This window comes from Conger conger, chromosome 8 (genome assembly GCF_963514075.1).
Source record: "Conger conger chromosome 8, fConCon1.1, whole genome shotgun sequence".
Lineage (NCBI taxonomy): Eukaryota > Metazoa > Chordata > Actinopteri > Anguilliformes > Congridae > Conger > Conger conger.
In genome coordinates, this window is record NC_083767.1 from 49,556,721 (window position 1) to 49,584,493 (window position 27,773).

Below are 27,773 nucleotides of genomic sequence, written 5' to 3' on the forward strand. Positions count from 1 at the left end.
TTCACATCTGCAGACTTTTCTGGGTGCATAGAATAATTCATAGGGCTATTGATTAGACTAGAGTGCACGAGAAAACTAAAGGCCGGTTTCAAGGACATTGTACAGATTAAGCTTAGTCCTGGATCCCATAGAAAATTGAAATTAGTATTGGTGTATCTGTGTCTGAGAATTGAGTCTAAAATATGATCAAAAATTCAGTTTGATTGCTAGTCCAAGCAAATCATATTTAATGTTAAGTGCATATACTCGATGCACGTCCTCTTTATACGAAAGATTATTAATATATATCTTTATAATTACATGTGATATGATTACAGAGGGCACAATTCTGGATCAAACCGGAACTAGACATCTCATTTGTTTACTTCACTGGCTTCCGTTTTGGCTCCTGTGAATGCATATCTCATAAATTGTTCAACACGGATGTGTTTTAACAATACAATTTAATATTCAGTGTTACACCGTCTCTATTAAATTATCAGGTATGTTACATCTGCCGCATTTTGCATTTTAAAAGTATTTTAAGCAGGCATTTTATTAGACTGCCGTACATCCGACACGCTTGGATTTTGATTACAGATAGTCTAAACACGTGACAGATGTTCAACTCTGTACGTTCAACATTAACAGCATATTCTGCAATTGTTGGACATACAAGTACTCGGATTTAAATCTCACTGTTAATATCAATTAAGAAGATTTGTCTTGGACAAACTATTATTACCCACAGTGTTTCTTTGAAATGGGACGACATTACAAAGGACGGGAAGAACCTCCAAGCTAGAACATCTTTTCAGTAAACAGAGTATCTGTGATTTGACAGTCTGCCGGGGAACTGGTTCATGATCCAAGATGGCGGCGCAGATGGCGGTAAATTCAGGTATCCATAAGAAAATCTTTTAAATAACGAAAAAGCAGTTCAACAAACATGTGATTTGCTGTAATAGTATTTATCTCTGTATGTAGCTGCATGCGTTGTTAACCAGCTATGTGTTTATGTTTTTACTCGATAGTAAAACCTTTACGTTGGAGCTAACCAAGTTTAGATTTCAGTGCAACTACTGCTACCATGCCGTAGCGTTAAGTGCTTGTAAGCTAGCTACATAGTGCTACGGTGTGAACTTGTCTGACGTATTGCCAGCTATCTGAAACAACTACCAATATATTATATATAATTATGTCAGCATGCTTAGCTATTCTATTTGGTGTCATGTTCACTTCTAAAGCAGTACATATTGCTATTTACATTAGACACATCGGATCACGTGTCAGGAATCGAATGTGATAGTAATATGAATATTTGCTGGCTGGATCGGTTCATGTTCCTAGCAGTGCCGACATGTAGTTTTTGCCAAATTAGACAAGGGTGGTTGTCCGATGGGCTTGCTTAAGCTGAGGAACTAAAATAACACCTGTTAAAAATGGTTTTGTTTTCACATAAACAGTGAACAGTTCACTTGTAACTTGAATTGTCGCTTATTTTATACCGAATGTAATTGTAGGATAATCGTTACACTGAGCAGTGTGCCTTGTTAAGTTGGCTAAAAGTTACCAATAACATTATTATTCTAAGTGACGCTACCTTGGCTTACTTGAAATGAATCAAAAGAACGGTTTGGCAAGACATTCTGCAATGTGTCTAAATCTGGCAGCTATGATCTTATTGTCTTTTTAGTTTCTTTTGCATTTTGTGTCGGTTCCTAAATTAGACTATGCTTTGGTTTGTTCAATGTACACTATAGCTTCATATATAAAGTGAAAATGTTTTAAATAAGACAACTGGCATGCTGCCGTGATTATGATGTTGTGTACCGTGCATCAGCTCGGCTTCAGGAGCCCTAAGCTGGATAGAATTGCCCTGTGCTGTTGTTGTAATGCTGATTTTAAGCGGTCATGATGATGGCCTCTGCTCCAGGAGCCAGTTTGTGGGGGCCGCTGAAGGAGCTGTGGGAGACGGTGGAGGGCGCGGTGTGGCGGAGGCAGTCCGAGAGCGTCCACCTGCTCGGCCTCCAGCTGAAGAAACACAAACCTCACTTCCTCTCCCTCTTCAGGAACCCTGTGAGTCCCCCTCTCTCATATTATCGTCCATAACTCTCATATCCTGACTGACTTATACTACGCTGCTCAGCTTTGATGAAGGAAAGCTTAAAGGTTGATACAAAATGCAATGATGTGTGTTTTTGGTCTGTCCCTGTCTGACCCCAGCCAAAGAGCTCAGAGCAGAGAGAAAAGGTGCGAAAGGCCAGCCTGGAAGGCATTTCCATTCAGGGCCAACAGGGGGCGCGACTGTTACCCGAGGCCCTGCTAACAGAAGCCTTCATCCTGAGTGACCTCTTTGATATGGGAGAGATGGCCGCCCTGGAGCTGCTGTTAGCAGGTAACTCTTGTCACCAGAGACCGGCACCTCATAGCTGGATATTTATTGAAGCAATTCAACACGTGTGTCTATGCCGTATATCTACACCGGAGCCCCATGAGTAGCAACACTGAGGTTCAGCTGCACTGTTAGAAGAGCACTTGGGTTTGCATATAACCGGCCCTTTGGGCTTCTGTTGTGATGAAAGCGCTCTCAGTGGTTTTCGTGAAAAGACATCACTTCAACAGCTCTCCCCATTGGTCTCTTGTGCAGGCGAACACCAGCAGCCATATTTTCCAGGGCTGACACGGGGGTTGGTGGCCGTGCTCCTGTACTGGGATGGCAAGCGATGTTTGGCCAATTCTCTCCGCACGCTCATCCAGTCCCGCCAAGGCAAAACCTTCACCCTCGAGCTTAGGTGAGATGGATACAGCTCTGTGCTCTCTGTATCCCAGATCTGTTCTCAATGATTCTTATACCTTCTTTTTTATGCCCTTATGCCCTCTCTATTGGCTTTAGTTTGCGTAAGATGACTTGTCTTGCATGTTGTGTCTAGAAGTCAAACGTAGTCTGTACCTGCTCTGTTTCTCATCTTTCTCCCGTCTGTCTCCTCCCTGTGACTCGTGTCTCCTCTCTCTGTGGCTCATTGACAGCTGTCCCCTGTTTCTGACTCGTCTTTGTAGCTTCTGGCTGCGTTCCTTTTTGTCTGTAGCTTATGACTGTCTCCTCGCTGTTTGGGGCTCACTTCTGTCTCCTGTATGTATGTTTCAGGCTCATATGTACTCTTCCTGCTTTTGGGTAATGTTTGTTCATTGGTGTGGAGCTGACTGTGGTGTCCTGTCTGTCTCTCAGCGGCGAGTTGGTGGCGCTGACCACACGCTTCACAGACGAGCTGATGAGCCAGGGCCTAACGCCGCGCATCCTGACGCTGGTGTCGGAGATCAGCGTGACACGCGAGTTTGAGCGCCTGCAGAAGCAATGCGGCCTGGGTAATGAGAAACACAGGAAGGAGGTGAGAGAGAAAGCAGGCGCCTTGGGCCAGTCCGATCCCATCACTCCCCAGGAACCACTTCCCACTCTCCCCCTCTATCCGCTGACAGGTATCTGACCTCATCAAGGAGTGCCGTGCGTCTCTCGCAGAGTGTCTGTTTTCCTGGACCTGCCAATCGGCCCTGACCAAGGACGATACCCTGGCCCTGATTGGTTACCTAGAGACGGTGACACCTGAGGCTGACGGCTCATTGGACAGTGTCAACGTGGCTCTGGTCATGGCGCTGTTGTACTGCCTTGATGTCAGCTTTCTGGAGCAGGGAACAGAGGACAGAGAAGGTATCTTAAAGATATTAAACATTACTCTTATTTCCTTTCCTGTGTCAGCATTGATTTTTAGAAAATGTGTCCATAACACTACTGTTAAGCTATTATGCATGTTAGGGGATGTGAATCAGTTGGCAGCTTGGTTGTGTATGTTTTCCCTGGTAGGCGGTAGTGTTTGAGTAGCAGGCTGGCAGCTGTGGTAGATGACTTGGTGACAGTCCTCTGCGTGTGTGTGTGTTTGTGCTCTGTGTATGTGTGTCTATCAGATTTGCTGCAGGCCCAGCCCCTGCTAACAGAGAGGGAGTACGTGTCGGCGGTTCACAGCCGGCTGGTGGAGGCTCAGCCCTGGAAGCTTCCGGGCCTGCAGGCAGTGGCTCGTCTGGCCTGGGCCCTGTCCCTGCGCGCCCTGTCCCAGCTGCCCCAGGGAGCAGGTACCCCCTCCTCACCCCTGGAGCCCTGCCTCTTACAAACTCATCCACAGCCACACTCTCTGACCTGCGCACTCAATCACTGACCGTACACTTCAAATGACCAACCTGTACAGGGTTTGCTCCCACAGAAATATTATTCACTTCCTGTAATTTCAGAGACTATTGACAATGATTGATTAGAGCTTAGTATTTAATTAGAAAAATGTAAAAGCTGAGTGTGTACTAATAACAGCTCATATAGAGTGCTCTCTAGAGGAGGCTGGGACGCCTTGTGGCAGAGCAGTTTGTCCGTGGGGGGTGGTGTGTTTGTCCTTCGCTGAGGTGAGTCCGGCGGTCTCCTCCACAGCGCTGGTGGAGTTCACCGAGGGGGACGAGTCTCTGGCGGACCAGGCCCTGTTGGACGGCGTGTTCCTGTTCCTGACGGAGGGCGTGCTGGGCTGTGAGGGTTTCGCCCTGGAGGAGTTCTACATCCGCCGCCTTCACTCCCTCATCACAGACTTCCTCGCGCTCATGCCCATGAAGGTAGGGGGCGCCAGAGAGCAGCTGTGGGAAGCGCTTAGACACACAGGACTTTTTACCATCAAACAGTGTTTCCCACAAAGTTTTCTATTGTAAAGAAAAAAGGGTATCAAAATTCTATATCGTCTGGACCAAAACAGTGAACCACTGCACATAATGAAATGTATCGCTTAAGAAAACGGGCCGATTAGGTGGAAGTAAAAACCCAATCGAGTGTGTGTTGCAGGTGTGTATCTGAACTTGCATCTGTGTTTCAGGTGAAGCAGCTGCGTAACCGTGCTGATGAGGACGCCAGGCTGGTGCAGATGTCTCTGCAGATGGGCACGGAACCCCCCACCTCCCTACGCAGAGACCTGGACCACCTCATGAACCTGGTCAGCCCCGAACCCCCTCTCTGCTCCCTGAGTCTGAAATACACTGTGCTTCTCTCCTTTTATCCACCTCCATTAGAGGTGTGATCAGAGATGTTCTCATAGGCTCTGTCTCCCGTGACTCCAGATCGGGGAGTTCTACAGCAAAGACCCCTTCAGTCTGGAGCTGGCCTTGGATTTCTGGTGTCCCTCAGAGTCCCTCCAGCACACCTCCCTCACAGGCTCCTACCTGGGCGTGGCCCTGCAGCGGCCCCCACACAAGCAGGTCAGACCCCCTCACCGCTTCCCTGCCCCCCTGTCTTTCTCTCCCTCTCCACATCTGCGGGTGTGTGGGGAGCGTTCTGGCACAAAATGGCTGCCAAGCATCACCCAGGTTGGTGGTGGTTGAGTGGAGTGCCTCATCACTGTAAAGCCCTTTGAGTGTTCTTCTCATTGTCTTCCTGTTCAAAAGTTGTCTGTTTCAGGTTGGGTATAATAAATGAGTACTGTAATCCTGCATTGTAAATGCTTCAGGCTTCTCTCTGTGGTGGAGCTGTACCACGGTGTTGAGCTGCTCTAGGAGCACTGCAATGCTCCTTTTTAGATGCACACCGTCTGCTGTCCTGCAGGTGGTGCTGTCCAAGTTTGTGCGGCAGATGGGGGACCTGCTGCCCCCCACCCTGTACATCCCCTACCTGCACATGCTGAAGGGCCTGGCCACCGGGCCCCAGTGTGCCCAGTACTGCCTCTGCCTGCTGAGGACCAACGGAGCCCCACACAGTAAGCACAGCCTGCTCAGTATACTGGGATATAGCTCTAGACATTGGGCCTGCATTTGCACGCACATGCAGCTAGTGGTCCATAGCTGCCAACAGCAAGTGTTTGAATATCTGAGCTCTGCTTTCAAAAGCACTATTTGAAATGCCAGTTCTATCTGAGAACAGAGAGACTACAAAGTCTAAACTATTACTGGTGCCCTATATAAATATGAGTTCTGCAGGAAAATTTATATCAGTGAATTCAATTGTTTATTTATCATGAGGTATTTCAGTATCGATCCATGTATTGAGTCTGTGCTCTCATGGTTGAATATTTGGTCTCTTCCCAAGTTCAAATCATATGATTCTGTGACTTGATGATAGTTCAAATGTAACTGTTGTTTTTGGAAATAAACATTTTCAGTTCTGTAAGTTCTCTGTTGCGGATGCTGTGTGGTGTGTTCCTCCAGGAGAGAACCTGCAGGGGGCGGCAGCAAGCAGCCCTGTGTCCTGGGAGCACTTTTTCCAGTCCCTCATGCTGTACCACGAGAACCTGCGCAGAGATCTACCCAGCGCTGACACGTCGCAGTACCGCCACCCGCCACTGAGGGGCATCACCCAGAGGGAGCTGGACGGCCTCACCGCCTTCCTGCAGCTGCTCACCACCATCGTCACCTGGGTACGCTTCTGGGTCAGATGTGTAATCGTTCTGGACTCAAATACTTTTATACACTTTACGAAGTTTGTCTTGTGTGTTGGGACCTATGAAATACTCTCAGAAAGTGCAAGCCCTGCCTTCTTGTCCTTATGTTTGTCCTAGTTAAATGCGAGTGTATGTAAGTCTAGCTAAAGGAGGCTGAACACACAGATGATAAGTGAAGTAGATGGTCTGGCCACTGGGGCAAATTTCATTTTCCCTCTTATACTCAGTGCTCACATTAGCAATGGACTCAAGTTATCGGGGTCAACTATGGTAGCAGGGAAAAGTGAAGTAACCCAAACCTGCGTGCTGCCCCCCTGAATTTTCCCCTCCTCCCCCTGTGGTTTCTCAGAGCGAGAGTGCGCGCCTGTCCCTGTGTAAGCACCCTCAGTGGACCCCTGTGGTGGTGATGCTGGGCCTGACACAGTGCAGTATCCCTCCCGTCCTGAAGGGGGAGCTCCTCAACTGCCTGGCTGCCTTCGGCAAGTCGCCCGAAGTTGCTTCCTCTCTGTGGCAATCACTGGAGTATGCACAGGTAAGCCAGGACAAACTCAGGGACATGACGCATACAAAACACCTAGACAGGGCTCTACAGTGCTCCCGTTTCAGGCTTCTGCTCCTAAATATTAAGGTGTGCTAACTGGGGGAAAATAATTTGTTAGTGTGCTTCCAAATTTTTAGTGTTCATAACCAGCTCCATGGTTAGGGACATGTGTGAATCCACATGCTCTGAGAGGCCTCTGGTTTTCTGTGGTCTGCAGGTTCTCCAGACAGTGCGAGCTCCAGGACAGAGAGCAGGGGCAGGGATTGAGGTGAGATACTTATTTGTAATTGTGTGTGTGTGTGTGTGTGTGTGTGTGTGTGTGTGTGTGTGTGTAACCCTCTCTCTCTCAGGAGGAGCTGGATGTGGTAGTCGATCTGTGAGGAGTATCCTCTGACGTGCGTGTGTGTGCGTGCTTAACCCTCTCCCTCTCAGGTGGAGCTGAATGAGTTCGAGTCGAGCTGTGAGGAGTATCCTCTGATGTGCGTGCTTAACCCTCTCCCTCTCAGGTGGAGCTGAATGAGATTGAGTCGAGCTGTGAGGAGTATCCTCTGACGCGGGCCTTCTGTCAGCTGATCAGCATGTTGGTGGAGAGAGCTCTGCCCGTGAACCTGGGGGTGGGCCTGCGAGCGCCCGGGCTGCAGCCTTACCTGGACTTCCTGCGCGACGGCGTCTTCCTGCCCTTCCCCACACGGGCGTACCGCCGCCCGGCCGAGAAGGTACTGCGCTCGCACACGCATAACCTGACCACGCCCGCTGGGGCCGTTAGCCACGCAGGGTGATGCATTGGTGGTAGCACCGCCCAGGGTTTGGGAGCATTCTGGATCCAACTCTCTAGAGACCCCTGCTGGTCAGTTGAGCTCCTGCAGCCTGCTTGCTATAGCTGCACCTAGAGTGTCTTCCTCTAACTAAGGGGTGTCAAACCCCAGTCCTGGATGGGCCGCAGTGTCTGCTGGTATTTGTGGTTTCCTTTCAATCTGCAGCCAATTAAGGCCTTGAGAACAAGGTGTGTGGACTCTTTAGCCAATGAAAGACTTTGACTTTGACTTCGTGCTGAAACACACCAAAAACCAGCAGACAGTGTAGTGTGGCCCTCCAGGACTGGAGTTTTACACCCCTGCTCTAGCTCATATCTGTGCAAGCTTGGCTTTTGGGATGCAGTGTAAAAAGAAGCAGCAGGTAAAATCAGATTCTTCAGTGGAGAGTGCCTTCTTGTCTACATTCTCCTGCAGGATGAGCGCATTTGTATACAATTAGGTATTCCAAATGTGTGTGAAAAGGGAGGAGCATTAAAAGAAGAACATAAATATTTGAGATGAAACCAGAAAGATTTGGTGGCTTTTGATTCCTGAGTGCAGAAATGACCAGTGCTGTGTGTGTTGCTTTCCCCTCCCCCTGCAGTGGGAGGTGGCGGAGGCGGTGCTGGAGGTCTTCCACAAGCTGCTGCAGGACTACAAGCCCCAGCCTGCCGACTTCCTGTCTGAGATGGTGGTGCTGCAGGGAGAGCAGGTCCTCGCCCACAAGCCCCCAGGACACAGCCTCATGTTCCACCTGCTCAACGATTCGCCCATGCTGGCCCTGTGTCTCCGCCTCCTGGAGGAGGGGCTGGCCCACCTGGACACCTACGCCCCTTTCCCTGGTGTGTGTGCGCATGTGCTGTATGTGTTTGTGTGGGTGCGTACGTGCGTTTGTACATGCCTGTGTATGCGTCTGCATGTGAGGAATGCCTTTCCTATTTTATTTATCTGCTCCACTTCAGTAAAGAGCTCTGGATACCATGACTGTAATGAATAGAAGTGACTGTAGTGTAAAGTATGTATAGTATAATTTATGCTGGGGCTGTCATATAATTATCTTCATGTACCCTTATTACCCTCCTGATCCGTGTGTGACCCCCTGTGTCCTCCAGGCCAGAAGCAGCTGGAGCAGGCGGTGTTGCACTGCCTGTGCCTGCTGGACCTGGCTCTGCAGAAGCAGGTGGCGTTCATGGACCTGCTGAGGGAGAGCCAGGCGTCCCTGCTGGTGTCCCCCCTGGAGCAGCTGCTGCAGGGCATCAGCGCCCGCAGTCGCCGGGCGGATCACATCGTCAACATCGCCAGGTACGGCGCCCGCTGCCTCTGATTGGCCAGCTTCACTTTTGGTCAATCTGCTGCCAACATCTGGAATTACAGGACACAGTACTTAGAAGTGACACAGATTATTTAAATTGGTTACATTAAATTACATTAATATGTAATGCTCTTTAATGCTCTTATCCCGAGCAACGTACAGTTGATTAGACTAAGCAGGAGACAATCCTCTCCTGGAGCAATGCAGGGTTAAGGGCCTTGCTCAAGGGCCCAACGGCTGTGCGGATCGTATTGTGGCTACACCGGGGATCGATCCACCGACCTTGCGGGTCTCAGTCATGTACCTTAACCACATAAATTGAATATAATATTTTGAAGAAAGTATGCTAAAAAATGTAAACCAACGGCTCTGTATGTTCTCCAGATAACCTTTTTACCTGCTACTGCGTTTGATGGATATTCAAAATCAGAATGGCACTGTTTGTCCTTTCCAGGTACCTGTACCACAGCAGCTCCATCCCAGAGGCTGGACTCCTGAGTGCCAAAATCCTGTGCCACATCGCCCGCTACCCCAACATCCAGTCCCGGCTGGTGGGAGACTTCACGCATGACCAGGTGAGGTCACTTCCTGCTGCCCCGCTGGAGGCATTTCGCAAAAGACTCCCTGTTGCCAGTGAGACCTGTGGTCTTCACCATCTCCATGTTCCTGTCTGCAGGCTGGCTCTTTGTGATGGAGTAACCATGAATATTCATGATCAGTCTGAATATTCATGCTGTGGCATTGATTTCAATGATGGCCTTTGCTGTGGTTCTTCTCATATCCATGGCAACTAGAATCAAACCCAGAAAAACTCCTAGTGAACTACTACTTAATCGTTCAGTTGTTATATGTGGATTTGCAGTGACTGAAAGGTGTTTTTTTAAGGTTGTTTTTTTTTTTGCTGAGGCTATTTCGTAAGACTGGATGTTTGTGTTGCCGTTAGGTTGTGAGTGACAAGTTGATGGCGGGATTTGTGGAGTGTCTGGACAACGAGGAGGCAGAGGAGGACGCTGAGAAAGATGACGGTGAGTAATGGAGTCTTATTAGACTGTTAGACCAATGAAAGCTCTCATCCAGAGTCACGTGTACAGTAAGACATGACGCATCATTTATATAGCATGTGCTTAATGGAAATATAACATGGGTACAGAACTGCCGGAACTACAGTCAATCAATATAGTAGACAATGCAAAATTACAAAAGGCAATTTTTAAAAAAATCTAATCAAATGATGACCCATAAGATGTGATATGCCAGCCCTGTTGATTTGTAATAGTAAAACTATTCTATTCCGTGTCATCACAGTTATGTGTGGTATGTAGTAGTTTGTATGGGTGGGGTCACGTGGGCATTTTGCTTTTTGGAAAGTAGTTAAAATGGAGTCTGTGTGAGGGGGTTAGTCTGTGGAACTCGTGACATTGATGTGAACGGCACAGATTCGGACTCGGAGAGGGGAGTGGCACAAATCCGTCACGAGACCAAAATCCACATCCTGAACCTGCTCATCACCTCCCTGGAGCTGAAGAGCCCCAACCTGGCCCTCTACCTGCTGGGCTATGAGCTGAAGAAGCCTGTCTCCACCACCAACCTGCAGGATGCAGGTGTGCACTGTCTGCTCTGATCAATGCATGCACTCACTCATCTGCACTTACACACTGATGTTCTCTGGAACAGCACTAAACACTACCACTGCATTTGTGTGTGTCTGTGTGCACTTGTGCGTGTTTGGGGGGTGTGCGTGTGTTTGGGTGCGTGTGTGTTTGGCGGTGTGTGCGTGTTTGTGTTTGGGGTGTGTTTGGGGTGTGTGTGGGTGTGTGCATGTTTGTGTTTGGGGGTGTGTGTGTTTGGCGGTGTGTGCGTGTGTGGTTGGCGGTGTGTGCATGTTTGTGTTTGGGGTGTGTGTGGGTGTGTACATGTTTGTGTTTTGGGGTGTGTGTGTGCGTGTGTGTGTGGGTATGTGTATGTTTGTGTTTGGGGGATGTGTGTGTTTGGGGGCGTGTGCTTGTGTGTGTGCGTGCGTGTGTCTCAGGAGTGCTGGGGTGTCCACGGAGCTGCTTGCACGCCATCCTGAGTCTGCTGCAGAGGGGCAGTGAGAAACGCTCTGGGCCGGTCCTCACAAGACAGGCCCCACACCTCGCCGAGCTCTGCTACCAGGTGCAGCCCACCGCTGACAAATATGGCACACTTTGTTATGTCTTCCGTCTTAACTACAGAACCTGGGGTAGACAATAATATGTGTGTGTGTGTGCTCAGGTGATCCACCAGCTGTGTGCGTGTCCAGACACATCGGGCCCCACCATGCGCTACCTGAGGACCAGCGCGGACTTCCTGTACTCTCACCTGCAGCACCTTCCCTTCATCCTCCCAGGTGAGCTCCCTGGCCCTCGTGAAGTGCATTTCATCACCGCTTTAGGGTCCTCTGCCCCTAGCGTGGCGGTTCTCCCCGCCTGAGCCCTGTCCACGTCCTTTCCCCCAGACGCCAAAATCGACGCGCTGTCACAGATGTCCTGGCTGATGAAGACGGCCGCCATTGAGCTGCGGCTGACATCGCTGAACCGTCAGCGTTCCCACACCCAAAGACTGCTTAGCCTCCTGCTGGACGACCAGCCGCACACGCAGCGCGCAGGTAACACCGCTAACACGCATAGCACTCGGCTAAAACGCTTAGCCTTCAGCTAACACATGCAGCATTCAGATAACACACACATAGCACTCGGCTAAAACGCTTAGCCTTCAGCTAACACATGCAGCATTCAGATAACACACGCATAGCAGTCAGCAAATACACTTAGCCTTCAGCTAACACATGTAGCATTCAGATAAGACACACATAGCCTTCAGCTAACATGCATAGCGCATTCCGATAACACACAGAAGCCATATCCATTTACTTGAGATTGGGATTTCTTCAGGATTACCTGGATCCAACCTGCCAGTGCCCATTTCTAACAGTACTCCTGCATCACCAGATTCTATGACTACCCCTCCATTTTGGAGGGACAGGAAGAGCAGGAATAGAGCAGGAAGTTGTTCACAGCTGTGGCCTCTTGTCTCTCTCTCTCTCACTCTACAGCAGACGGAGAGATGGGGATGGAGGAGGAGACCCGATCAGTCAGCGGATTCCTACATTTTGACACGGCTTCTAAAGGTCGGTTTGGCCCTGCAATCCACTTGTCTTTTGTAAATATGCACCCATTCCATTAATGTTATTCACTGAAACGTTTGCCGGAATCTCTGCTACTAATTTACATGAAATCACCGGGTTGGATGGCTTATGAAGATGTTATCGTAGTCATTGTTATGTGATGTAATAATGAGGCAGTGCACTTTCTTATTTTGATGCTCCTCCCTTTTCCCCTCAGTGCGAAGGAAACTCCTCAGTATCCTGGACGCCATTGACTTCAGTCAGAAAGTTCCAGAACTGCTGCAGCTTGACTTCTTTGAGCGAACGCAGATAGAGCAAGTCATCTCCAACTGCGAGCACGTGGACAAACACGGACACACCGTCTGCAATGTGAAGGTCAGTGAGTCGCCTCACTCCTCTCCATCTTTTCACCACCCGTGCTTTCTCTGCTTATCCTGTTAATATTCATGCAACTGCAGTATTCATATCTGGGGTTGTGACGCTGTCTTTTCCGCGATTGGAAGCTGCTGCACCGGGTCCTAGTTGCAGAAGTCAACGCTCTCCAGGGAAGAGCGGCCATTGGTCAGCGGCCCTTGCTAATGGAGGTGAGTGCGATGCCAGTGTGTTGGAGCTGAGCTGAAGATGGCCGGCCGGTGTGAATGACCCTGAACCCCTCTCCTGCCCCAGGAGGTGAACTCCATCCTGCAGCAGGTGGTGGAGAGGAACCACGTGCGCCACAGTCTGAGCGCTAAGAGGCACGCCCTGCAGGCCTGGAGGGAGCTGGTGGAGACGCTCTTCACCGCCTGCCCCTTCGACCTCATCCCCACCGACGAGCGGCAGCTCATCATCCGAGACCTGCTCCTGGACCTTCACGACAAGGTGCGGCCGGGGTCCCCGATGCCAGCGAGAAAGGGAGGGGTCCCTCACATTTCCTGGATAAGCAGGGAGGGGTGCCGCAGACATTTCGGTCGTGTAAGAGGACTCCTGCAGTCCCCTCCAGCTTAGGAGGGTTCCCCAGACCCTGTGATATGGTGACACGTGACTCCCCACACAAGGCTGTGTGTGTTAGTTTGAGGCTGGTATGTTCAGCATGGTGTTATCGTACTGTGCTTATATGCTCATGTTAATCCTGTGTATGACTTCCTTGATCTCTGGTCCTAGCTCAGGCAGTTTTGTGTGTGTTAGCGTGCTGATATGCTCACGTCTGCTCTCACTCTCTCCCCCTCCCTCCCTGTCTCTATCTCTCTCACTCTTTCTCTCTCTCTTTCTCTCTCTCTCTCTCTCTCTCTCTCCCCCCCCCTCTGTCCCTCTCCCTCTCTCTCTCTCTCTCACTCTCTTCCACTCCCACTCTCTCCCTCTCTCTCGCTCTCTCTCGCTCTCTCTCGCTCTCTCGCTCTCTCTCGCTCTCTCTGTCTCTCTCCCCCCCCTCTCTCTCCCCCCCCTCTCTCTCTCTTTCCCCCCCCCTCTCTCTCTCTCTCCCCCCCCTCTCTCTCTCTCTCTCTCTCTCTCTCTCTCTCTCTCTCTCTCTCTCCCTCTCCCTCCCTCCCTCTCTCTCTCTCTCTCTCTCTCTCTCTCCCCCCCCCTCCCTCCCTCTCTCTCTCTCTCTCCCTCCCCCCTCTCTCTCCAGGTGCTGTCGGAGGATGCTGCAGTGGAGCTGATGCCGGTGGCAGCTGGGGCAGTCTTCACCCTCACGGCGAACCTCAGCCACTCTGTGATGTCAGAACAGCAGCAGGGATTGGGGATGGAGGGCGGGGCCTGCTCCGGTTTCGCCTCCATAGCAAACTCCGCCCTGCACCTGATACTCCGGAAGCTTCTGGACTTCATCCTCTGCACAGGTCTGCAGACTTCTGTCAGTCTGAGCGGCTTGTTATGCCAAGGGTCACGTTTAAAATGTCTGTTTCAGTTATCTTAATGAATAGTGTTAGCTAGTGCCTTGCCTGAAATGTGTGTGCTTGTGTATTTCAGGTCTATAATTATTCACAGTTTACTTACAGCTCATTGGGATGTTGTCATGTGTTGCAGGTGGAGGGTTCCAGCGTCTGCGTGCACACCTGTATGGTTCCCTGCTCTACTACCTGCAGATCGCACAGAAGCCAGATGAGCCAGACACCCTGCAGACAGGTACAGCAGGCAGGGATGTGCAGGGAGACACTGGGTGCAGATGTGTGTGTTTCTACCCAATAACTACCAATAATGCCCACTTACGGAAGGTCAGCTTGTATGGATGTCACAGCATTTGCTGCCTCATTCCCCCCAAATCCTCACCCCCCCCCCCCCGCCCCCTCTCTCCATGCAGATGGGAAGTCTATGTGGGAGAGACTCACCGCTCCTGAGGATGGTTTCTCCAAACTGCAGAGGGAGAACCTGTCCATCATCGAGAGCTACGGCACCGCGCTCATGGAGGTGGTGTGCCGGGACGCGTGTGACGGACACGAGATCGGCCGGGTAGGAGAACCTCAAAGTCACATGACCTTCCCATCACATCCAGCGCGTGCTCTTTGTCACATGACCTTTCCGTGACCTTTGCGAAATCCTAAACCGCAGTGTGAGAGCCCAGCTCTCTGATGTGCGTAATGCGCTTCCTCCCTTCCTCTGCGCTGACTGGCCGGGCTGTCCCTGTAGATGCTGGCCCTGGCGGTGCTGAACCGGATCCTGGCCATCGACAGGCAGCGGCAGTGGCTGCTGTTCGTGTGTAACAGCGGGTACCTGCGTGTGCTGGTGGAGAGCCTGCGTCAGGACGACTCCGCCCTGCAGGCCCTGCTCACCCCCCAGCCCCCGCTGCTCAAACCGCTCTACGTCTACGAGTCCAAGATGGTGAGACCGCGCGTGCTCGGCTGTTATTCACATCCGCTCCTTCCAACTCTAAAGACAACACACCGCGCAAATATAGGTTTACTGTGCCCTCAAGAACTTCAACAAACATCCTGACTGGCTGTTTTGTGTCTCTCTCTCCCTCTCTCTCCCTCTCCCTCTCCCTCTCCCTCTCCCTCTCCCTCTCCCTCTCTCTCTCTCTCTCTCCCTCTTTCTCTCTCCCTCTCCCTCCCTCTCTCTCTCCCTCTCTCCCTCTCTCCCTCTTTCTCTCTCCTTCTCTCTCTCTCTCTCTCTCCCCCTCCCTCTCTCCCCCTCTCTCTCTCCCTCCCTCTCTCAGGCGCTCCTGATGCGGGTGGCTATGACGGGGCAGGGGGCGGTGGAGCTGCTGCGCTGTGGGCTGGTGGCCCAGCTGGTGGAGTGCCAGGTGTTCGACATGTTGCCTGAGAGCGACTCGCACAGGTGAGGGGTCAAAGGTCAAAGGCCAAAGGCCAGATTGAAGCTGCTCTGTGGAGAGATTAATGATCAATGATGGAGGGGAAATGAGCAACCATTTTGTGTGTAAAGCAGTCTGGTCTCCTCTTTCCCTCACTCCCTGCAGAGTGTTTGGACAGCGAGACCCCTCCGGGTTCATCCCCAGCCCCCTCGATCTCTACAGACAGATTCTCCTCCCAGCTCTGAGGCTCCTCCAGGTCATCCTCACTTCCACTCAACACCAGCAGGGGGCAGCACAGGTAAATTCATGTTTTTACATGGAAGGGCTTGGTAAATGACAGTTTTGTTTTGTGATGTTATATGTGTGATGTGATGTTGTATGTGTAATCCCGGTTGAGATGTTGTATGTGTAGTCCAGACTGCGATGTTATATGTGTGATGTGATCCCGGTTGGTGTGCGTGGGTTGCAGGTACTGCAGTGGTTGATTGCACACTCAGACACCATCCAGTCCATCCTGCGCTGCCCAGAACTGAGCATGGGGGCGCTGCAGGAGCTCTCCATGCTGACGGGCATCATCAGCAAGACCGCCCTGCCAGGTACAGGGCACCTGAGACTGCGTTTAACTCTGCCGCTGATCCACTGCCTGTGGCTCAATCTGTCACTGCCTGAGTGAGGGATGATCATACAGAGAGTGTGTGTGTGTGTGTGTGTGTGTGTGTGTGTGTGTGTGTGTGTGCAGGGCGCTCTTTGAGTGAGAATGCACCCTTTGTCATCGTCTCTGTCGTTGTCTAATTTCTGTGTGTGTGTGTTTGTCAGGGGTGCTGAAGATGGAGCAGGATGTAAACAGCTCTGCTTTAATGGAGTTCCAGGGTCACATTGGGAGATTCCAGGTACAGGCTACACACACTATCCATCAAATGGTCTTCCCATCTCCAGCTACTTAGCTACGTATCAGCTAACACCTCCACCCAAAGGGCCTCTGTCCATTAAATACACCTGCATCTGTCACCCGCATCTATCTGTCAAATGCCCGATGGTCTATCAAATACCAGTCCCTCCTGAGTGACAGCATGCGGCAGAGCTGGGGCCTTTGTGGGCTCATTACAGATGATGCTGCGTAGGTGAAATGCGTTTGACAGGAGTCAGGATATTACACCACAGTGTAGAATGTTCTGAGTGATGCCTCTCTCTCCCTCTCTCTCCCTCTCTCTCCCTCTCCCTCTCTCTCCCTCTCCCTCTCTCTCCCTCTCTCTCCCTCTCTCTCCCTCTCTCTCCCTCTCTCTCCCCTCTCCCTCTCCCTCTCCCTCTCCCTCTCCCTCCCCCTCCCTCTCTCCCTCCCTCCCTCTCTCTCTCTCTCTCTCTCTCAGCGACAGTGCCTGTCTCTGCTGGGCCGGCTGGCGGGCAGTGAGCGCGTGCGGATTCTGAAGCTGGTGGAGGAGGGCGTGGCCCCGGGGGAGCCGGCCGACCGGCGGGAGGAGATGGAGTTAGCGGCTCAGCAGGTAGAGTGAGACTCCTCACAGCGCCGCTCAGCTAATTATCCACAGTTGTACCGTTGACTTTACATTGAAAAGGGGCCTGAATTCTGGAGCCAACCGCAGTGGCGCAAGTGAGCACTGTCTCACATGAAATAAGATTTAGAAAAGTGCCACCCTGCACATCCCTGCCTGCTGTCTAACCCCTCAAAAAAGGGCCTCCAGTCCTGCTGGACTAACATCCCAAAAATCAGCAATCAGCCTCCAGTCCCACAGCTCAACTAACCCCCCAAAAAACAGAGCATCCAGTCCCCACTGAACTAACATCCCAAAAATCAGCCTCCAGTCCCACAGCTCAACTAACCCCCCAAAAAACAGAGCCTCCAGTCCCACAGCTGACCTCTGCCCTCTGCCCTTTGCCCCCTCTCCTCTCAGATCTGTGCCAATGTGATGGAGTACTGCCAGACCCTGCTGCTGCAGAGTTCAGCCAAGGCCCAGTTCAGCGTCTGTCTCTTCAGCCCCTCCGCCAGCGAGCCAGCCGTCAGAGACGGCTCCCGCGCAGGTCCCGCATTCCACTCTTTACCCTTTTAAAATGTTTTACCTGCATCCTGAAGCTCTACAAGAAGTATCCTCTAAATATTATACACATGTGTAAAGGTGTATAAAGTGCTTGCTGTGTGGCATTAGTACATGTCTGTGAAATTTAGGCTTATATAAGTTGCCCAGGAAAAGAATCAATGAAACTGACTAATGTTCTTTCCTTGAGTAAACAAGTACTTGTCAGCAGATTCTGAATATCAGAATTTTAAGATGAAAATGGAGTAATATGTTTTGCTTCTTTCACAAGTAATTGCCACAGTAAGCAGCATAGCCCCCTTTAGGCTGGCAGGAAGGCTAGAGCCATGGTACTGGTTTAAAACTAGTTTTTATCTCTATCAGAGAGCATTGTCACCATGCCAGCCTACGACGGTAAAATGCACAACAACGCCTTTTAGCTGATCTGCTGCTGTCTGTTGGAGGTGGTATGGTGTGAAGGTAACAGTATTGTGGTTCTGTCCCCTGCAGACCTGCCCGTGCCGCTGGCCTCCCGCGTGCCCTCGCTGGGCCTGGTGCTCTTCCTGCTGAAGAACGCCGCCGCTGACTTCTTCCGCTTCCACCAGAGCCACCAGCAGAGCCTGGGCAAGCTGCAGGGCCTGGAGAGCCTGCCCCCTGAGGAGCTCAAAGAGGTGCTGTTACACTCCTGCCTCTGCTGCTGTACCCCTGCCTCTGATACTGTACCGCAGCCTCTGATACTGTACCCCTGCCTCTGATACTATACCACACCCTGCCTCTGATACTATACCACACCCTGTCTCTGATACTGTACCATACCCTGTCTCTGATACTATACCACACCCTGTCTCTGATACTGTACCACACCCTGGCTCTGATACTGTACCATACCCTGTCTCTGATACTATACCACACCCTGTCTCTGATACTGTACCACACCCTGTCTCTGATACTATACCACACCCTGTCTCTGATACTATACCACACCCTGTCTCTGATACTGTACCACACCCTGTCTCTGATACTGTACCACACCCTGTCTCTGATACTATACCACACCCTGTCTCTGATACTATACCACACCCTGTCTCTGATACTGTACCACACCCTGTCTCTGATACTATACCACACCCTGTCTCTGATACTGTACCACACCCTGTCTCTGATACTATACCACAGCCCTGTCTCTGATACTATACCACACCCTGTCTCTGATACTGTACCGCAGCCTCTGCTCACTGCTGCCCTGTCCCTTTTATTACGTATAATACCGCCTCTCCATACATTACAGGATGTGTTCAGGTGCTTGTTAAGAAAGATGAGAAAATGTAGTTGATTTGTAATTTATGGTTGATTAACTTTCAGGTGTTCAGCCAAACTGAAACTGTATCACTGAGTGACAGCACTAACTGAAGGCTTCTCCCTCCCCCTCTCCCAGCTGTGCCAGGCCCTGGCTTACGGATCAGGAGGGGTGGACAAAATCTCCTCCGTGCAGAGGAGTGTGTTGGCCAAGCGTCGCCTGGTCCAACTCATCAACAACCGGGCCAAGCTTCTGGCTCTCAGCTCCTGTATCCTTGCGCCATTGTGCAGACAGAACCTCCCCCCAGGGAGCTGACAGGGGGTGTTGGGAGGGGGGGACAACTTTTCTCATGAAGGAAAGCGGGGAACAGTGAAGCCCTCACAAGGGGGAAAGGGCGTTTAACACAAAACGCTCTACTTTTCTATTGAGCAGATAAACGAATAACCACCCCGTTTCACAGTTATTTGTGGTTGTGAAGAAGAAGATAATTATAATTGAGGGCAATTTCATGGTAACTGACTGCTGGATATTTGGGTGGTAAATACAGCTACATAATAGAAACTGTTATTACCTCCTGAGGGTTGGAAAAGCATATGTCAGTCTCTTGTGTAACTGTATTGGACTTAGCACAGTTGTAATGTCAGTTACCGTGGAATTGCCCTGAAGGAGAATTGTGAGGAGAATGGAAAAGGGGCATCGGAGATGACCAAAGGCAATAACCACGAATGTTGAATACCTTGACGGCCCTGTCCCTTTTCAGATGTCATTGAGACCTGTCTGTTTGTGCTGTGGCGCCACCTGGAGTACTACCTGCTGTACTGCACCCCCAGCGACCCCAAGGACTCCCTGCTGCCCAGCTCCAGTACGTACAGACACCAGAGCAGAGGTGGAAAATTCAGGTTCAGAAAGTAAAAGTCCTCCTTGCTGTTTTGTTCCTGTCACCTGGAATTGGATGTTAACAAGATTGTTCATCCAGGAGGTATAACTAATTAGTGAAATGCTGGCTGAGCTCATGGGTCGAAGAAACAGATGGCAGGACTTTTACTTTCTCACCCCTGGAATTTCCCCGTCTGCACTAGAGCCACTAATGCTGGGGTGGTCTATGCCAGGCATTGCAGTTTCTGTCTCTCTTGTCAGCTGTAGGGAGGGTAAGATTGTCTTCATTCAGACCATGCCTCTCTTTCCCAGACTCCTTTGGGATGCTGCAGAATGGCGGTGGGCGCAGTTTGGGCCTGTCTCACGTCAGCCGGCAGGACCTGGAGCAGGTGAGAACAGGGTCTCCTGGGAGTTTTGCTTGAGGTTGGACTGGCATGGAGGGCCAAATTTGCTGCAGTGCAGTGTATTCTGGTCAGCATATTCACTGACGTTAACAAGAAGAGCCCCTGAAAAAAATCTACTCCAGCAAGTACTGAGATGTTTTGGCTAAAATACTGGTATACCTATAGCCCAAAATGGATCTTTCCTCAAGGAATTTTCCAGAACATACCTGAAAGTCAAACAAGAAATAGTTAATAGACCACAGAATTTATTTAAAAATGTATATGTAGCAATGGCTATCTCAGTCTGCAGAAATTTATGGAAGAGGGCAGTAGTCCACAAGGACAGGAAGGATAGTGAAGGATATTCTATATGGAAGAATGGTTAAAGAGCTGCCCCATATATTCACAAATCTTTCAAAACACTATAGACAATGACTCAGTTGTGTTATCCTTGCAGAAGGAGCATGTGCTAACTACCTTGCGTGTGAGTGATTGTGACACCTTTTGTGGAAAAATACTCTTGTTAAAGTTTTTTTCTGAGCAATGTTATTGGCAAGAAGAATATTTCCATTTCCCATTTTTTGAGCTTACAATTTTATACAGTGTTCTTAGCTCATCTTTATCAAGGGTGTACATAACTTTGGTGGGCACTGTATGTATATTAATCATGTATTTTTTATTCACACTTGGACTCCTTGTGAACCAGATAGTCTTTAGTGACTCAAACGTGACGGTGTGTGTGTGTGTGTGTTCAGCTGCAGAGTGACGTGGCCTGCAGTTTCGGGGACTCCCTGCAGAGGAAGCTGTTGGAGGTGGAGGTGCTGTACAGCCAGGCTCGTTCACGCTACACCTTCATACAGGTGCTGGTGCGCAGAGTCCGTGGCCTGCTCTGCCGGCCCAAGAGTTAAACCTGCGCACCTGAGGGGAGGAGGGGGAGTCTGTCCCCCCAGGCCTGCCCCTGTCTTACCCCTGTCCCGTAGGAAATACATCAGACTCTGAATTAACTGCCCTGTGTCCCCTCTGGCCTCAAGAACACTGATCCCTCTTCTGCTTTCCCCCTTTACAACTGAATCAGCTGATGCGCTGCTCTTTTCCAAGCACACTCAATGAAATTTACTATTGTATAAGGCGTTCTGGATTCTATTTTTTGTTATTTCTGAGTTTATTTGTTTTTTTTTCCTTTTTTTATTGTGAAAATTAAATTTTTGTAAATGCCAGATTTTTCTTGTGTGAGACGTGTGATTCGGATTTGTGAATGGACATCTTCTTATTTTATCATATAAACAGGGTCATGTGGGTGAAGCCAGACTTTACTGTAGCAGAGTCTGATAAACCAGTAGCAGATATAACTAGATCTAATGAACTTATCTTGGCATCTTGTCTGCTTGGCTGCATAATCTTTTGCATTCCTACGCACATTGATTCTTTGGACAAAAGAGGTCTACTTTAAAGACTCCACTGAGAACATACACGCAAGGCACAATTTCTCAGGTTCAGCACAGTCTGTACAACACAAATCTGCCAAATCCTCTTCCGAGCACTATAAACAAGGGGTATTCCTCATTTCCATGAACAGGAACAGGACACAAGGAAAAATGTCCCTCATTACAAGCTTGTGGCCTGCTGTGGTGTGGTGAGCTGTGTTGAGTACCAACCACCAGTGGGCCGAGGAGGGAAAAACCACAAACTAGGCACCCAAGGCTTATTGCGAAGGCTATCCCGTCTGGTCTGAACTCACTGAAGGGCTACTGTAGCACAATTAGCAGAACATTTTAATGATGGTTACGGGAGGAATGTGTCAACATGTAGCTGCAGAACGGTCAGAGTGCCCATGCTAGCCCGTCCACCCTCAAAAGCGCCTAGAATGGGCACGCAAGCTGCACCTTGGAGCAATGGAAGAAGGTTCTCTGGTCTGATGAGTCCAATTTTCTGTTGCATCATGTGGACGACCGGATACATGTTTACCGTTTACCTGGGGACGAGATGGCAGCAGGATGCACTGTGGAAAGAAGACAAGCCAAGACAAGGAGGGAGTGCAATGCTCTGGGCGATGTTGTGCTGGGAAACCCTGGGTCTGGCCATTCATGTGGATGTCTATTTGACGTGCCTACCTAAATATTGTTCGGGATCCAGTACACCCCTTTACGGCAACGGTATTCCCCAGTGGCCTCTTTCAGCAGGATAATGAGCCCTGCTATGCTCCACAAATTGTTCAGGATCAATTTAAGGATTGTGATGTAGAGTTCAAGGTGTTGCCCTGGCCTCCAAATTCCGACGAGCTGGAACAACAAGTCCGGTCCATAGCAGCCCCACCTTGCAACTTACAGGACTTCTGCTAACATCTTGGTGCCCCGTTACCACGGGGGGGACTTAAGTCCATCCTTAGTGGGTCATAATGTTTTGGCTCATCGGTGTATGTACGTATGTATCTGTGTGTGCAGAGAGTACTATGTATAAGGACACTAGTCTAGTATACAGAACAATAATTTCATACGCATCAAGATAACAATTTTGGAGAAAAGATTTTTATATATTAAAAAGAGCATGTTAGTTCACATGTGGCAGCTCCTATGGCTTCACCGAGAAGTCCAAACACCCAAAGGAAAGGTAAGGGATTTTAAAAAAGATGTGCCAATTTTCTTTTTACCATGCACTTATTCTATAAATTACTTTAAATAATAAAATTAATTACAGTATTTAAAAACATTTACATGGTACATGTACATCAGTTTTTCTCCCCCAGCTGGCTGAGGGTTATAGTCCTTGATTGTGCCTTTCAGTGGAAGGGGGCCATGTCTGACACACACAGCCCAGTCCTCAGTAGTCTTATCAAAACTATCTTACATCTTCACTGTGTGTTGGCAAACATAGAAAACACCATAATAAATTTACTGTGTACATGTCTACAGAGCTGGAGTTGTGCAGAGTGGTTACGGTTAGACAACCATTTTCTTCCATCTACAATACTTCCATGAGGCTGTGCTTTGTGCCTGTGGTCATGTGCAGTCACAGCTCATAAAACTTTCAGACAAAACATTTAATAACAGCAATAAAATATGTTTGACTCTTAAGTAATTACATAGACATACAATGACAACACACATTCATTTCTGACTTCTGTTCTCAGCTATATGGCAGCAGTGTGCAGCTTTACCCATGGTGCCTTGCACTCCTATGTGATAGTCCCAGGCCAGGCCCCATGGGAAATACTTAATCTGCTCTAACATTTCTCCACAGGAAGAGGGAAAGGCTCAGTAGACCAGAACTTTGACTGCCCATTCTTCTGTAGTACAATTAAGCGTATGAGATAATTGTAATTCTAATGTTGAAACCCTGGAATATTTTTGTGGACTGCTTTAAGGGACTCTCCAGCTGCTGTTGAGCCCAGGTGGTGCCAGTCTGCTGGGAGAGTGCTATGACTATGGTGAATCCACTTCTACTCAGTGTAGGTGTAGTCAGAAACAAAAGGGTGGGAAAACGGACTGCATCCCAAGGAGAATGTGAGGTCTTGCACCAAAATTAACAGGTGTATGTGTGCTTCTTTTTCCTGTAGGGTTTTTCTCACACTCCAGTGAGAACATGACTGTCCATGTCTTGTAATACATACAGAAAGGTTTTGTCTTCATACATAAAAATGTTCCTTTTAGGAAAAATAGAGCAGACTATACTCATAGGCTTGCTAGCATTATGTACAGTAACAGGCTGCAGTGTATGAAAAAATCAACCTGTTGATGAAACCTGCAGCCCCGGATCTAGAAAAAGAAAAAATGAATACAGGTCTCATTGATGCAGGCACTACAGTAGTCAGGACAGGGGGCCTGTCAAGGTCCTAGTTGCAGGCCCCTCTCATGAACACCCCGCTGCAGCCTTGTCCGTGTGCGTAGTGTTGATTTGATTGCTCAGCAGTTCCGGTTCCTTCTGGTCCATTTCCTGCAGGGGGACGGCGAGCCTTTGGAGGGGACTGCGAGTGTTGTGCGGACACAGAGGTGCAGTCTCTACAGCAGGGAGACAAAGCCTGAGAGGGTTCGTTTGTGAGAGTCTGCGGGCAGGGTGTCGCATTCAAAGCATCTGTCGGGAGTGTGTGTGGGAATGTTTTTTTTCAGGGGGGCGGCGTAGGGCTCTCAGAGGCTCTCAGTGCTTCCTTCCTGGGTGACATGCCCCATTCCGCCATTGGTTGGTGGAGGGGACTCTTCAGGCTCCTCCCCTGTCGACGCCACCCGGATCACCCGCAGCCAGCGCTGCTTGAGCTCCTCGGTTTCAGCCGCAAAGCTGTGGATGAACTTGCACTGGGACAGGCGAAAGCTGGAGGGCGGGTCACCTGGGCGAGGAGTGTCCTCCACAGTGTAGCCCACCAGGGGAATGGTGGCCTGGGCCTTCACATCCTAGGAGAGTGGGGAAGGGGAGAAGGTTGGATCATACCATACTCTGGGCATTTGCATTTCCAACAAAACAGACGGTCACTATACATATGTGAACCGAATCACTTTGGTGAGCTGTACGCTAAAGAACATTAACAGTGATTTGTGAACAACAGTGGGAGGAGCTTTCATGTGCTGAGGGACAGTCTGACTTTTGAACCATAAAAACACTCTACTCTTCAGAGCAAGACTAGTTCACGTATTTCAAACTACTTGTGAAATAGTTTGAGACGGCACTGCCCATTTTGTGGTTTTATCTTCAGCCACAGCTTCACATCAGAAGAGAACAGGTATGTACACTCACCTGTGGAGCTCCATACAGGTAGAGCACACACGCCTCCTTCTGCGGGATGACGCACCACACCTTCTGCCAGGGCTTGGTCTTTTCACTGTGCTGCAGGAAGCCACACATGATGCTGTTTCCTGAGAACTGCGCCGCCTCAATCTGGGGGAGAGAGCGGGGACAGAATTCTGCTTACAGCCAAGCTAAGGGAAAAATCCCGAAGTTATATATGGGAGTTGGGACAGGTAAGAGCGTATCCCAGGTACCGCTGTGTCAGCAAAGTGATGCCTTTCAAGTAAGGACAGGACAGGTAATGGGTGTGTTGTGTAAAATGGGGACAGGACATCTTGCTTAAAGTGAAGACAGGTAAGGGCCTTCTGTGAAACAGATATAGATAAGGAGCATGCCCTGTGTAAAACTGACGGAAAGGGTGTGTCCTTCATAAAACCAGGTAAGCTGTGTCTTATGCAAAGCTGAGACAGGTAAGGGGTGTGCCCGACAGTATATAAAGCTGGGATAAGAAAGGACCCTGTGTTAAGTGAAGATAAGTCAGGGGTGTGTCCTATGAAACTGGGACAGGTATCCTCACCTCCAGGATGCCCTTCTTCTTGCCCTCCACTCGTTCCTCGCTGTCTGTGCTGCCCGAAAGGATGATAAAGCAGTCCTTGCACACTTTATTCATCTTGTTGCCGTCATACTCCAGTTGAGCCTTATTGTCTGAGCACTTCCAGCATACCACCTAAAACACAGATCATTAGCAGAGCTGTAACTGACCTAGCTTACGTTACCATGGAAAAGGATAGGCATGTTCTCTCTTGTCTGCACCATGCATTTTCTTCAGACTATAGCTGTGTTATCTGGGTACTCATTGAAAATAAACCATATCTCCATATCTGCGAACTAGTTTATAAATCCTACATTTCAGGTAATTAAATGGTAATGGGAAAGTTTCCTGGTGAGAAGCGACAGAAGGTGTGGATTCATTTTACTCACATAGCCGCAGGCCCGACAGTGATGTCGACGGCGCGTAATTGCATTAAAGGACTCCTTGCACTTCATGCACATCGTCACTTCGTTGTCTCGAATCCAGCGGGGAGCACGTTTCCCCAGTTCTGCAGTCTAAAAAACAAACACAGGAAATACACCCACACAAACAAGTCAAATTTACAAATTCCTGAGAAAGTGCATCATCCCTATCTTTGGTTCTTATCCTATTGGACCTCTCTGCAGCTTTTGACACTGTAGTCCACATGCTCCTCCTCTGTACCCTAACCTCACTCAGATTCTCAGGCACAGCGGTAAAGTGTATTGAATCTCTGGGCCATGGTGTAGGATTTCCTGGGATGTGACTTTCTCAGGACCTCTCAGGTGGACTATTCTCTCAAGACCGAGGTGTTGTACCTTCCCTCCAAGTTGTCAGCACTGCTGGACCTCTCCTTTAATCAGAATGGTACAGTACAGCACTCTAATGTAAGAAGGCAAGGGCGAACCCTATATGACCAGCTCTTCAGGTAGCAATGAGTTTGGCATGTAGATTCTTTCTAAACAACATCTGACCACCGTCACAGGTTCTAGGACAGGCCCTGGTAATCTCAACCCTGGACTATTGCAAATCCCTTCTCTAAAGACTTCCTGCTTGCACCACACAGCTGCGTGACTTGTCTACAATCTTCCCTAGTGTGCTTATGTCACACCTCTCCTCATTTCACTTCACAAGGTACATGTTACTCCTGATTTCAAGTATAAAACATTGCTACTGGCCAGTAGAGCAGTGAATAAAATAACTCCACTATATTTCAAATAAATCTTAACCCTATACCCTGGCCAGGTCTTTCCATTCTACAGCCTCCAATGTAGACTGTTATACTGTTTTATGTTTATTGTCTTGGGGCCTGGATGCATGTTGAACGTGTACTTACAGACAGACTTACAGACTCCTCAGTGTCTTTGGTGGCCGTTTTGAATGTTTCATTCTTCTGGTGAAAGATGTCTATCGTCACCTGGAAAGCCTGGAAGATACAGGGGAGTGTATGAGACATCAATTGCAAGTAAGAACTTCTAATTTCAAAGCATTGTCTAGAGGCAAACTTGTAAATGCAGGTTTTCCCACAAAGCCTGCCAGTAAATGACAAAATATTGTAATCAAGAGTGAATAGTATATATACATATATACATACCTTTATCCATTCCTCTTTATCCTGTTCCGTGCTGAAAGAATGAAGATGAAATAAACAGATGTTAATATAAATACATGAACAGTAATACAGTCATTATTTGGTTCATGACACTTTATACCCTGACAGTACCTGGCCTGCAGCTCCAGGGTCCTCTCCTTGCCAGACACCTGGAAGGTGTGGGGGTAGGCCTCATTGAGGGTCTCCAGGACCTTCATGCCCTCGATCCCGATGCGTGTGCGCACGGTGAACTTCGGACCCACCAGGCTGAACTTAGGCACGCAGTACAGGAGCATGTTGTTGAACTGGGAGGAGGATGTTAAAGGTCAACGGAGCCACGAGTCACATGGGATTCATCTGTTCATTTAACCTGAAAACCCAACTCGTCCCCATCAGCTGCAGTCCTTACCAGGAAGAGGTATCTCTCCATGGCTGAAGCGTTCCTGGCTGCCAGCTTGAGGATTTGGCCCTCCTTGATGAACTCATTGGACGCGTTGACAATGTCCTCCTCTCCCCCCAGCATCTCATAGATCTCCAGCAGCTTCTTCAGGTTATCCTGAACGACACATTTCACAAATGCTCAGTCTGGTGTAGAGGACAGTTTCCATTCCAGTAGTCATGGACATGGACTGTACCTCAAAGGAAGATCAGCTGAGCCTGTCTGTACCCAGTAATGTCTCCAAATATTTCTCAACCAGAGGAACCACATTGCACTGCCTTCCAAAACCTGGGTTATAATGTGGCCTGAAGCACTTCTTCTGAGGTGTTGCAGATGAAAACCTAACAACGAGAGGCACTATGGACACAGGCTGCATGCCTTCTGCATAGCAGGAAGAAGTAACCCATTAAAGAGCCGGGATGAATTT

At 49.4% G+C, this 27,773-nt stretch overlaps 2 protein-coding genes across 4 annotated transcripts in view; one reads left to right on the forward strand and one right to left on the reverse strand.

Annotated features, from left to right (window-relative positions):
* The first annotated feature begins 775 nt into the window (after positions 1-775).
* Positions 776-21,251, forward strand: nup205 (nucleoporin 205). The gene is made up of 42 exons (XM_061250823.1): positions 776-880; positions 1,916-2,058; positions 2,206-2,377; positions 2,630-2,774; positions 3,209-3,368; positions 3,457-3,685; positions 3,940-4,104; positions 4,451-4,626; positions 4,881-4,997; positions 5,122-5,259; positions 5,603-5,753; positions 6,202-6,410; positions 6,784-6,966; positions 7,193-7,243; positions 7,482-7,691; positions 8,374-8,611; positions 8,882-9,071; positions 9,536-9,656; positions 10,025-10,106; positions 10,518-10,682; positions 11,111-11,235; positions 11,335-11,449; positions 11,558-11,707; positions 12,155-12,229; positions 12,444-12,601; positions 12,730-12,810; positions 12,893-13,084; positions 13,833-14,040; positions 14,228-14,326; positions 14,502-14,650; positions 14,828-15,019; positions 15,354-15,475; positions 15,615-15,747; positions 15,919-16,045; positions 16,266-16,339; positions 16,817-16,948; positions 17,357-17,483; positions 17,987-18,147; positions 18,912-19,041; positions 19,534-19,635; positions 19,962-20,038; positions 20,788-21,251. The coding sequence occupies exons 1-42, from the start codon at positions 853-855 to the stop codon at positions 20,938-20,940; spliced, it is 5,955 nt and encodes a 1,984-aa protein (XP_061106807.1). The 5' UTR covers positions 776-852; the 3' UTR covers positions 20,941-21,251.
* Positions 21,252-22,541: 1,290 nt separating this feature from the next.
* fgd4a (FYVE, RhoGEF and PH domain containing 4a) overlaps positions 22,542-27,773 on the reverse strand; it is a 52,320-nt gene continuing 47,088 nt past the window's right edge. For all 3 annotated transcript variants that reach the window (XM_061250824.1, XM_061250826.1, XM_061250825.1), the window contains exons 11-18: positions 27,317-27,463; positions 27,040-27,212; positions 26,911-26,941; positions 26,653-26,742; positions 25,727-25,852; positions 25,323-25,472; positions 24,755-24,895; positions 22,542-24,414 (exon numbers count right to left, since the gene is read on the reverse strand). In XM_061250824.1, the coding sequence (XP_061106808.1) occupies positions 24,154-24,414; positions 24,755-24,895; positions 25,323-25,472; positions 25,727-25,852; positions 26,653-26,742; positions 26,911-26,941; positions 27,040-27,212; positions 27,317-27,463 (1,119 nt within the window). In that variant the 3' untranslated portion in view covers positions 22,542-24,153. The remainder of the gene's footprint in view (positions 24,415-24,754; positions 24,896-25,322; positions 25,473-25,726; positions 25,853-26,652; positions 26,743-26,910; positions 26,942-27,039; positions 27,213-27,316; positions 27,464-27,773) is intronic.

Excerpts from the sequence above, each read along its gene's own strand:
- nup205 (XM_061250823.1), top strand. The coding sequence starts at position 853 with ATGGCGGCGCAGATGGCGGTAAATTCAG. Across the intron at positions 3,686-3,939 it reads GGGAACAGAGGACAGAGAAG|ATTTGCTGCAGGCCCAGCCC; the intron begins GTATCTTAAAGA and ends TGTGTCTATCAG. Across the intron at positions 12,811-12,892 it reads AGCGGCCCTTGCTAATGGAG|GAGGTGAACTCCATCCTGCA; the intron begins GTGAGTGCGATG and ends CTCCTGCCCCAG.